Source organism: Pseudophryne corroboree, chromosome 10, assembly GCF_028390025.1.
Source record: "Pseudophryne corroboree isolate aPseCor3 chromosome 10, aPseCor3.hap2, whole genome shotgun sequence".
NCBI classification, from domain to species: Eukaryota; Metazoa; Chordata; class Amphibia; order Anura; family Myobatrachidae; genus Pseudophryne; species Pseudophryne corroboree.
In genome coordinates, this window is record NC_086453.1 from 14,821,349 (window position 1) to 14,833,613 (window position 12,265).

General features: G+C 49.3%; 1 protein-coding gene across 4 annotated transcripts in view; it reads right to left on the minus strand.

Annotated features, from left to right (window-relative positions):
* Positions 1-9,325, minus strand: part of AKR7A2 (aldo-keto reductase family 7 member A2) — a 57,224-nt gene extending 47,899 nt beyond the window's left edge. Inside the window, exon 1 of one of the 4 annotated variants that reach the window (XM_063942134.1) lies at positions 9,020-9,319. In XM_063942134.1, the coding sequence (XP_063798204.1) occupies positions 9,020-9,299 (280 nt within the window). In that variant the 5' untranslated portion in view covers positions 9,300-9,319. Of the gene's footprint in view, positions 1-9,019 lie in introns of all 4 variants that reach the window. The other 3 variants (XM_063942132.1, XM_063942133.1, XM_063942131.1) reach the window with 3 other exon arrangements.
* Positions 9,326-12,265: the final 2,940 nt, after the last annotated feature.

Genomic DNA, 12,265 nt, shown 5'->3' on the forward strand with positions numbered 1-12,265 from the left:
GCACATAGCACCCCGTACAGTGTCAGCAGACCTCAGTGTACCATTACATTCCCCATAGGGATATATTACTATAATCACCAGGGGAGGCGGCTGACAGCACATAGCACCCCGTACAGTGTCAGCAGACCTCAGTGTACCATTACATTCCCCATAGGGATATATTACTATAATCACCAGGGAAGGCGGCTGGCAGCACATAGCACCCTGTACAGTGTCAGCAGACCTCAGTGTACCATTACATTCCCCATAGGGATATATTACTATAATCACCAGGGGAGGCGGCTGGCAGCGCACAGCACCCTGTACAGTGTCAGCAGACCTCAGTGTACCATTACATTCCCCATAGTGATATATTACTATAATCACCAGGGGAGGCGGCTGGCAGCGCACAGCACCCTGTACAGTGTCAGCAGACCTCAGTGTACCATTACATTCCCCATAGGGATATATTACTATAATCACCAGGGGAGGCGGCTGGAAGCGCACAGCACCCTGTACAGTGTCAGCAGACCTCAGTGTACCAATACATTCCCCATAGGGATATATTACTATAATCACCAGGGAAGGCGGCTGGCAGCGCACAGCACCCTGTACAGTGTCAGCAGACCTCAGTGTACCATTACATTCCCCATAGGGATATATTACTATAATCACCAGGGGAGGCGGCTGGAAGCGCATAGCACCCTGTACAGTGTCAGCAGACCTCAGTGTACCATTACATTCCCCATAGGGATATATTACTATAATCACCAGGGGAGGCGGCTGGCAGCGCACAGCACCCTGTACAGTGTCAGCAGACCTCAGTGTACCATTACATTCCCCATAGGGATATATTACTATAATCACCAGGGGAGGCGGCTGGCAGCGCACAGCACCCTGTACAGTGTCAGCAGACCTCAGTGTACCATTACATTCCCCATAGGGATATATTACTATAATCACCAGGGGAGGCGGCTGGCAGCGCACAGCACCCTGTACAGTGTCAGCAGACCTCAGTGTACCATTACATTCCCCATAGGGATATATTACTATAATCACCACGGGAGGCGGCTGGAAGCGCATAGCACCCTGTACAGTGTCAGCAGACCTCAGTGTACCATTACATTCCCCATAGGTAGAGTGACCATATTATTCCTTTTACCTTGGACGCTCATGAATTACACAGGTTCTGTGGCTGCTGGCTTCATGTCACCTGGTATTATTCAGCCACAGAACCTGCGTAGTCCATGGGATCCGATCTCTAGGTCAACAACTATTGGTCAACAGTAACTAGGTTGACAGTGTCTCTAGGTCGACATGAGTTTTTCACGTTTTTTTCTTTTGAACCTTTTCATACTTAACGATCCACGTGGACTACGATTGGAACGGTAATCTGTGCCGAGCGGAGCACCTTGCCCGAAGCATGGCGAGCGAAGTGAGGGGACAGGAACCCCAATTTCTCTAACGTCCTAGTGGATGCTGGGGACTCCGTAAGGACCATGGGGAATAGACGGGCTCCGCAGGAGACATGGGCACTTTAAGAATTTAGATTCTGGTGTGCTCTGGCTCCTCCCTCTATCTCCCTCCTCCAGACCTCAGTTTGCATCTGTGCCCGGACGAGCTAGGTGCTGTTCAGTGAGCTCTCCTGAGCTTGCTGTGAGAAAGTATTGCGTTAGGTTTTTTATTTTCAGGGTGCTCTGCTGGCAACAGACTCTCTGTTACGTGGGACTGAGGGGAGAGAAGCAGCCCTACTCACTGAAGCTAGGTCCTGCTTCTTAGGCTACTGGACACCATTAGCTCCAGAGAGATCGTACACAGGATCTCACCCTCGTCGTCCGATCCCACAGCCGCGCCGCCGTCCCCCTCGCAGAGCCGGAAGACAGAAGCCGGGTGAGCATAAGAAGCAAGAAGACTTCGAAATCGGCGGCAGAAGACTCCAGTCTTCATATGAGGTAGCGCACAGCACTGCAGCTGTGCGCCATTGCTCCCACACACACCTCACATACTCCGGTCACTGTAAGGGTGCAGAGGGGGGGGCGCCCTGGGCAGCAATTGGGACCTCTTTGGCAAAAGTTTAGCATATATACAGTTGGGCACTGTATATATGTATGAGCCCCGCCAAAAATTGTATATTGAAGCGGGACAGAAGCCCGCCGCTGAGGGGGCGGGGCTTCTTCCTCAGCACTCACCAGCGCCATGTTTTTTCTCCACAGCACGGCTGAGAGGAAGCTCCCCAGCCTCTCCCCTGCAGTTACACGGTAGAAGAGGGTAAAAAGAGAGGGGGGGGGCACATAATTAGGCGCAAAAATCATTATTACAGCGGCTACTGGGTTAACATTAAGTTACTGTGTTATTCCCAGGTTATATAGCGCTGGGGTTTGTGCTGGCATACTCTCTCTCTGTCTCTCCAAAGGGCCTTGTGGGGGAACTGTCTTCAAAAAGAGCATTCCCTGTGTGTGTGGTGTGTCGGTACGCTTGTGTCGACATGTTTGACGAGGAAGGCTATGTGGAAACAGAGCGGGAGCAAATGAATGTGGTGTCTCCGCCGACGGCGCAGACACCTGATTGGATGGATATGTGGAAGGTTTTAAATGATAATGTTAATTCCTTGCATAAAAGGTTGGATAAAACTGAAGCCTTAGGACAGTCAGGGTCTCAGCCCATGCCTGATCCTATGTCGCAGAGGCCCTCAGGGTCTCAGAAGCGCCCACTATCCCAAATTGTTGACACAGATACAGACATGGATTCTGACTCCAGTGTCGATTACGATGATGCAAAGTTACAGCCTAAATTGGCTAAATCCATCCGTTATATGATTATAGCAATTAAGGATGTGTTGCACATCACAGAGGAAACCCCAGTCCCTGACAAGAGGGTTCATATGTATGGGGAAAAAAGGCAGGTGGTGACCTTTCCCCCCTCACACGAGCTAAATGAGTTATGTGAAAAGGCTTGGGAATCTCCAGATAAAAAACTGCATTTTTCCAAAAGGATTCTTATGGCGTATCCTTTCCCGCCAACGGACAGGTTACGCTGGGAATCCTCCCCTAGGGTGGACAAAGCTTTAACACGCTTATCCAAGAGGGTAGCCCTGCCGTCACACGATACGGCCACCCTAAAAGATGCTGCGGATAGAAAGCAAGAGGGTACCCTGAAGTCCATTTATACACATTCAGGTACCTTACCGAGGCCAGCGATCGCGTCGGCCTGGATGTGTAGTGCTGCAGCAGCATGGACAGATACCTTATCTGAGAAACTTGATACCTTAGACAAGGATACTATATTGTTGACCCTGGGGCATATAAAAGACACTGTCCTATATATGAGATGCTCAAAGAGACATTAGTCTACTGGGCTCTAGAATAAATGCTATGTCAATTTCTGCCAGAAGGGTCCTGTGGACTCGGCAATGGACAGGTGATGCCGACTCAAAAAGGCACATGGAGGTTTTACCTTACAAGGGTGAGGAATTGTTTGGGGAGGGTCTCTCGGACCTGGTCTCCACAGTTACTGCTGGAAAGTCAAATTTTTTGCCATATGTTTCCTCACAACCTAAGAAAGCACCGTATTACCAAATGCAGTCCTTTCGATCACAAAAAGGCAAGAAAGTCCGAGGTGCGTCCTTTCTTGCCAGAGGCAGGGGCAGAGGAAAGAAGCTGCACAACGCAGCTAGTTCCCAGGAACAGAAGTACTCCCCGGCTTCCACTAAATCCACCGCATGACGCTGGGGCTCCACAGGCGGAGCTAGGCCCGGTGGGGGCGCGTCTCCGAAATTTCAACCACAAGTGGGTTCACTCCCAGTTGGATCCCTGGGCAATAGAGATTGTGTCTCAGGGATACAAGCTGGAATTCGAAGAGATGCCCCCTCACCGTTAACTCAAATCGGCCCCGCCAGCTTCCCCCTTAGAGAGGGAAATAGTGTTAGCTGCAATTCACAAATTGTATCTTCAACAGGTGGTGGTCAAGGTTCCCCTCCTTCAACAAGGAAAGGGTTATTATTCGACCATGTTTGTGGTACCGAAACCAGACGGTTCGGTCAGACCCATATTAAAATTTAAAATCCCTGAACATATACCTGAAAAGATTCAAGTTCAAGATGGAATCGCTCAGAGCGGTCATCGCAAGCCTGGAAGGGGGGGATTTTATGGTGTCTCTGGACATAAAGGATGCATACCTTCATGTCCCCATTTATCCACCTCATCAGGCATACCTCAGATTTGTGGTACAGGACTGTCATTATCAATTTCAGACGTTGCCGTTTGGTCTCTCCACGGCACCGAGAATATTTACCAAGGTAATGGCGGAAATGATGGTACTCCTGCGGAAGCAAGGGGTCACAATTATCCCATACTTGGACGATCTCCTCATAAAAGCGAGGTCAAGAGAGCAGTTGCTGAACAGCGTAGCACGCTATCTGGAAGTGTTACGACAACACGGCTGGATTCTAAATATTCCAAAGTCGCAGTTGATTCCTACGACTCGTCTGCCTTTCCTGGGCATGATTCTGGACACAGACCAGAAGAGGGTTTATCTCCTGATGGAGAAGGCTCAGGAACTCATGACACTGGTCAGAAACCTATTAAAACCAAAACAGGTGTCGGTGCATCACTGCACGCGAGTCCTGGGAAAGATGGTGGCATCATACGAGGCCATTCCCTTTGGCAGGTTCCATGCGAGGACCTTTCAATGGGATCTACTGGACAAGTGGTCCAGATCACATCTTCAGATGCATCGGTTAATCACCCTATCCCCCAGGGCCAGGGTGTCTCTCCTGTGGTGGCTGCAGAGTGCTCACCTTCTGGAGGGCCGCAGATTCGGCATTCAGGACTGGGTCCTGGTGACCACGGATGCAAGACTCCGAGGGTGGGGGGCAGTCACACTGGGAAGAAATTTCCAAGGTCTGTGGTCAAGTCAGGAGACTTGCCTTCACATCAACATCCTGGAACTAAGGGCCATATACAACGCCCTACGTCAAGCGGAGTCCCTGCTTCGCGACCAACCGGTTCTGATTCAGTCAGACAACATCACCGCAGTGGCTCATGTAAACCGCCAAGGCGGCACAAGGAGCAGGGTGGCGATGGTAGAAGCCACCAGAATTCTTCGCTGGGCGGAGAATCACGTAAGCGCACTGTCAGCAGTGTTCATTCCGGGAGTGGAAAACTGGGAAGCAGACTTCCTCAGCAGACACGACCTCCACCCGGGAGAGTGGGGACTTCATCAAGAAGTCTTCATGCAGATTGCAAGTCGGTGGGAAAAGCCACAGGTGGACATGATGGCATCCCGCCTCAACAAAAAGCTACAGAGGTATTGCGCCAGGTCAAGAGACCCTCAGGCGATAGCTGTGGACGCTCTGGTGATGCCGTGGGTTTTCCAGTCGGTCTATGTGTTTCCTCCTCTTTGTCACAACTGAGGGCCTGAGCTGACGGGAGGCAGCCTCAGTTGTAGGGGCTGAGATGTACCGGAACCTGGGAGGTTGTATCAGACCCCTGGACATGTAAGTAACATGAATAATAACTGCCCGAAGGCGTGACCACGACAACTTGGATAAAAGTCAATGATGTTTATTATGACAACTCCGCAACACAGCAGCAGTAAAAGAAAACGTAAAAGTCAGCAAAGAATAAATACAGTTCCTGGGTACTACAGGATGGCAGGAGCCACAGGGCACTGGTAGTGTGAGATAGTTCTTATGATCTTCTAGATGGAAAGTCCTTACCAGGCCCGACTGTAGCAATGGAGATAACCCAGGATTGTGCCAGCTGGTGTTCCAGGAAAAGCTGGGTTGCTGAAGATAAAACAGCTGCTGTGGATACTGGCTGGAACCAGACTGTTGTTAGCACGGAGTGGATACTGGCTGGAACCAGTTAAATAATAAATGAACTTGGGAGCGATGAAATATGAACTGAAATGTAGAACTTGAGAGCGGAGAAATAATAATACCGGTGGAGAGTGGTAAAGTGTAGAAAGGACACCGGCCCTTTAAGGGAAGCTGTACTCTGCTGGAAGCTGAGCTGGAAGCAGGTAATGTTGTAGCTGGAAACAGATGAATCCACAATGGATTGGAGAGTCAGGCTACACCGCAGGTGGAATGCTGGTGCGGGTCTCTATGGTGGAAGTCTTGAGACAGGAGCTGGAACCTGGAAGACAATCACAGGAGAGAGACAAACAGGAACTAGGTTTGACAACCAAAGCACTGACGCCTTCCTTGCTCAGGCACAGTGTATTTATACCTGCAGCAAGGAAGGGATTGGCTAGGCAATTATGCAGATTATCAATACTGAGAACAGATTGGTGGAAATGATCAGCTGACAGAATCCAAGATGGCTGCGCCCATGCAGACACTTGGAGGGAAGTTTGGTTTGTAATCCATGTGGTAATGAAAACAGTAATGGCGGCGCCGGCCACCGGAGACAGGAGGCGCCAGGCTGACAGATGCACATCCAACCACGCGGACACAGCGGAGGCCGCGGCTGACGTAATCGCCACTCAGACACTCTGCATGCAGAAGTTCAGGGACGGCGGCGGAGGCCGCGGGAGACGCCATGCCAGGTGTAATATGGCGTTTACTGTGACAGCGTCCCAGAGTGACAGGAGAGGATACAGGAATGTACACATCAGGATAACAGATGGGATCCGGTCCTGGAGCGCTGAGCCAGCCTTAGGAGGCATCTGATGGGTAAGAAATGGCGTCCAGATACCCGGATCGTGACACTCTTCCTCTCATACCCAAGGTGCTGAGAATCATAAGAAAAAGAGGAGTGAGAACAATACTCATTGTCCTGGATTGGCCAAGAAGGACTTGGTATCCAGATCTGCAAGAAATGCTCACAGAGGACCCGTGGCCTCTGCCTCTAAGACAGGACTTGTTGCAACAGGGGCCCTGTCTGTTCCAAGACTTACCGCGGCTGCGTTTGACGGCATGGCGGTTGAACGCCGGATCCTAGCAGAAAAAGGCATTCCGGATGAGGTCATTCCTACGCTGATAAAGGCTAGGAAGGATGTGACGGCTCAACATTATCACCGTATATGGCGAAAATATGTTGCTTGGTGTGAGGCCAGGAATGCCCCTACGGAGGAATTCCAGCTGGGCCGTTTCCTTCACTTCCTACAGTCGGGAGTGACTTTGGGCCTAAAATTGGGTTCCATTAAGGTCCAGATTTCGGCCCTATCCATTTTCTTTAAAAAAGAACTGGCTTCTCTGCCTGAAGTTCAGACGTTTGTAAAGGGAGTGCTGCATATTCAGCCCCCTTTTGTGCCTCCAGTGGCACCTTGGGATCTTAACGTGGTGTTGAGTTTCCTGAAATCACACTGGTGTGCACCACTCAAAACGGTGGAACTGAAATATGTCACGTGGAAGGTGGTCATGCTACTAGCCTTGGCTTCGGCTAGCCATGTGTCAGAATTGGCGGCTTTGTCACATAAAAGCCCTTATCTGGTTTTCCATGCGGATAGAGCAGAATTGCGGACCCGCCCACAATTTCTGCCGAAAGTGGTTTCAACCTTTCATATAAACCAACCTATTGTGGTGCCTGTGGCTACTACTGACTTGGGGGATTCCGAGTTACTTGATGTAGTCAGGGCTTTGAAGGTTTATGTAGCCAGAACGGCTAGGGTCAGGAAAACAGAATCTTTGTTTATCCTGTATGCTTCCAACAAGTTTGGGGCGCCTGCTTCAAAGCAAACTATTGCTCGCTGGATCTGTAACACGATTCAGCAGGCTCATTCTGCGGCTGGGTTCCCGCTGCCTAAATCAGTTAAGGCCCATTCCACAAGGAAGGTGGGCTCTTCTTGGGCGGCTGCCCGAGGGGTCTCGGCATTACAGCTTTGCCGAGCGGCTACTTGGTCAGGTTCAAACACCTTTGCAAAGTTCTACAAGTTTGATACCCTGGCTGAGGTGGACCTTGTGTTTGCCCATTCGGTGCTGCAGAGTCATCCGCACTCTCCCGCCCGTTTGGGAGCTTTGGTATAATCCCCATGGTCCTTACGGAGTCCCCAGCATCCACTAGGACGTTAGAGAAAATAAGATTTTACTTACCGGTAAATCTATTTCTCGTAGTCCGTAGAGGATGCTGGGCGCCCGTCCCAAGTGCGGACTTCTTCTGCAATACTTGTATATAGTTATTGCTGCAATAAGGGTTATGTTAAGGTTGCATCAGGGTTGATCTGATGCTCCGTTGTTGTTCACACTGTTAACTGGGTATGGTTATCACAAGTTATACGGTGATTGGTGTGGCTGATATGAGTCTTACCCTGGATTCCCAAAATCCTTTCCTTGTACTGTCAGCTCTTCCGGGCACAGTTTCTCTAACTGAGGTCTGGAGGAGGGACATAGAGGGAGGAGCCAGAGCACACCAGAATCTAAATTCTTTCTTAAAGTGCCCTGTCTCCTGCGGAGCCCGTCTATTCCCCATGGTCCTTACGGAGTCCCCAGCATCCACTACGGACTACGAGAAATAGATTTACCGGTAAATAAAATCTTATTTAATGCACCATGTCCCCTTGGGCACGGGGCCGAGCGCAGATTACTATTCCCAATTGTAGCCAACGTGGATGGTAAAGTATGAAAAAGTTAAAAATAAAAACAAAAATAGAAAAAAAACTCATGTCAACATGTCCCATGTAGAGTGTGAGTGTGTGATTATATATATATATATATATATATATATATATATATATACATACATACATACATACACACACACACATACATACATACATATGCGACTATGCGTGTGTATATACGTGACATCCTCCCTCCCTTCACACAAGTATATAAGAGCTACATAATGGGGTAAGGTGCAGTCAGGGAGCATGCATTGCCCCAGCCAGGGGATAGGGGCAGTGGGGAGGAAGGATTGCCCCCTATATACAGACACTGCCGTCCCTGAGACACGTGACTCCGGCTCAAAGCTCAGCAGTCCATCATCACTACCTGGTCTATTCGCCCCGCCCCCACTATCACACACGGCTACTGATTGGCGGATAGAGAGCCAAGACGAGGCTTGCCCCGCAGACACCCGGAAATAGCGCCGCCGCTCACCTGCAGCTCCGAGCCCGAGTCCCCCCAGCACCCGTTCGGACTCCCCGTCCGCGTACATGAAGGCGGTGTCCAGCTCGTCGTAGCCGCGTCTCAGGTATTCCCGCACCGCCTCCCCGCTGCTCTGCGCGTCCATCCGGCGCCCGAACTCCATGGTGCCGAGCACGGTGCGCGGTGGCCCCGGCGGGGGCGGTGCTGCGGGAGGTGAGCGAGACATGAGGCAGCGGAGAAGAGGCACCGACACTACCAGCCTGGGAGCCGTCAGTAGAGGGACTGCCAGCATGGCGGGACTGCGCCTGCGCATCAGAGGCACACGTTCCTCCCCTTACTATGTGCCCCGCCCCCTTTACAACCTTTGTATCTCCATCACCTGACACCATTTACTGCAGTGTCCTGCACTATAATATATCACCTGTGTCCCAGTCACCTCTTACTACAGTGTCCTGCACTATAATATATCCCCTGTATCCCCAGTCACCTCTTACTACAGTGTCCTGTACTATAATACATCCCCTGTATCCCCAGTCACCTCTTACTACAGTGTCCTGTACTATAATATATCCCCTGTATCCCCAGTCACCTCTTACTACACAGTGTCCTGCACTATAATATATCACCTGTGTCCCAGTCACCTCTTACTACAGTGTCCTGCACTATAATATATCACCTGTGTCCCAGTCACCTCTTACTACAGTGTCCTGTACTATAATATATCCCCTGTGTCCCAGTCACCTCTTACTACAGTGTCCTGCACTATAATATATCCCCTGTATCCCCAGTCACCTCTTACTACAGTGTCCTGCACTATAATATATCACCTGTGTCCCAGTCACCTCTTACTACAGTGTCCTGCACTATAATATATCCCCTGTATCCCCAGTCACCTCTTACTACAGTGTCCTGTACTATAATATATCCCCTGTATCCCCAGTCACCTCTTACTACACAGTGTCCTGCACTATAATATATCCCCTATATCCCCAGTCACCTCTTACTACACAGTGTCCTGCACTATAATATATCTCCTGTATCCTCAATCACCCCTTACTACACAGTGTCCTGCACTATAATATATCACCTGTATCCCCAGTCACCTCTTACTACAGTGTCCTGCACTATAATATATCCCCTATATCCCCAGTCACCCCTTACTGCACAGTGTCCTGCACTATAACATATCACCTGTGTCCCCAGTCACCTCTTACTACAGTGTCCTGCACTATAATATATCCCCAGTCACCCCTTACTGCACAGTGTCCTGCACTATAATATATCACCTGTGTCCCAGTCACCTCTTACTGCAGTGTCCTGCACTATAATATATCCCCTGTATCCCCAGTCACCCCTTACTACACAGTGTCCTGCACTATAATATATCATGTGTCCCCAGTCACCTCTTACTACAGTGTCCTGCACTATAATATATCCCCTGTATCCCCAGTCACCCCTTACTACACAGTGTCCTGCACTATAATATATCCCCTGTATCCCCAGTCACCTCTTACTACTGTGTCCTGCACTATAATATATCCCCTATATCCCCAGTCACCCCTTACTGCACAGTGTCCTGCACTATAATATATCCCCTGTGTCCCAGTCACCTCTTACTGCACAGTGTCCTGTACTATAACATATCCCCTGTATCCCCAGTCACCTCTTACTGCACAGTGTCCTGCACTATAATATATCTCCTGTGTCCCCAGTCACCTCTTACTGCAGTGTCCTGCACTATAATATATCTCCTGTATCCCCAGTCACCCCTTACTACACAGTGTCCTGCACTATAATATATCACCTGTGTCCCCAGTCACCTCTTACTACACAGTGTCCTGCACTATAATATATCCGCTGTATCCCCAGTCATCTCTTACTGCACAGTGTCCTGCACTATAATATATCCCCTATATCCCCAGTCACCCCTTACTACACAGTGTCCTGCACTATAATATATCCCCTGTATCCCCAGTCATCTCTTACTGCACAGTGTCCTGCACTATAATATATCACCTGTATCCCCAGTCATCTCTTACTGCACAGTGTCCTGCACTATAATATATCCGCTGTATCCCCAGTCACCCCTTACTACACAGTGTCCTGCACTATAATATATCACCTGTATCCCCAGTCACCTCTTACTACACAGTGTCCTGCACTATAATATATCCCCTGTATCCCCAGTCACCTCTTACTACACAGTGTCCTGCACTGTAATATATCCCCTGTATCCCGTCACCTCTTACTACACAGTGTCCTGCACTATAATATATCACCTGTGTCCCCAGTCACCTCTTACTACAGTGTCCTGCACTATAATATATCCCAGTAACCTCTTCCTGCAGTGTCCTGCACTATAATAAATCCCATGTATCCTCAGTCACTTCTTACTACACAGTGTCCTGCACTATAATATATCATGTGTCCCCAGTCACCTCTTACTGCACAGTGTCCTGCACTATAATATATCATGTATCCCCAGTCACCTCTTACTACAGTGTCCTGCACTATAATATATCGCCTGTGTCCCCAGTCACCCCTTACTACACAGTGTCCTGCACTATAATATATCTCCTGTATCCCCAGTCACCTCTTACTACACAGTGTCCTGCACTATAATATATCCCCTGTGTCCCCAGTCACCTCTTACTACACAGTGTCCTGCACTATAATATATCCCCTGTATCCCCAGTCACCTCTTACTACACAGTGTCCTGCACTATAATATATCCCCTGTATCCCGTCACCTCTTACTACACAGTGTCCTGCACTATAATATATCACCTGTGTCCCCAGTCACCTCTTACTACAGTGTCCTGCACTATAATATATCCCAGTAACCTCTTCCTGCAGTGTCCTGCACTATAATAAATCCCATGTATCCTCAGTCACTTCTTACTACACAGTGTCCTGCACTATAATATATCATGTGTCCCCAGTCACCTCTTACTGCACAGTGTCCTGCACTATAATATATCATGTATCCCCAGTCACCTCTTACTACAGTGTCCTGCACTATAATATATCGCCTGTGTCCCCAGTCACCCCTTACTACACAGTGTCCTGCACTATAATATATTTCCTGTATCCCCAGTCACCTCTTACTACACAGTGTCCTGCACTATAATATATCCCCTGTGTCCCCAGTCACCTCTTACTACACAGTGTCCTGCACTATAATATATCACCTGTATCCCCAGTCACCTCTTACTACACAGTGTCCTGCACTATAATATATCACCTGTATCCCCAGTC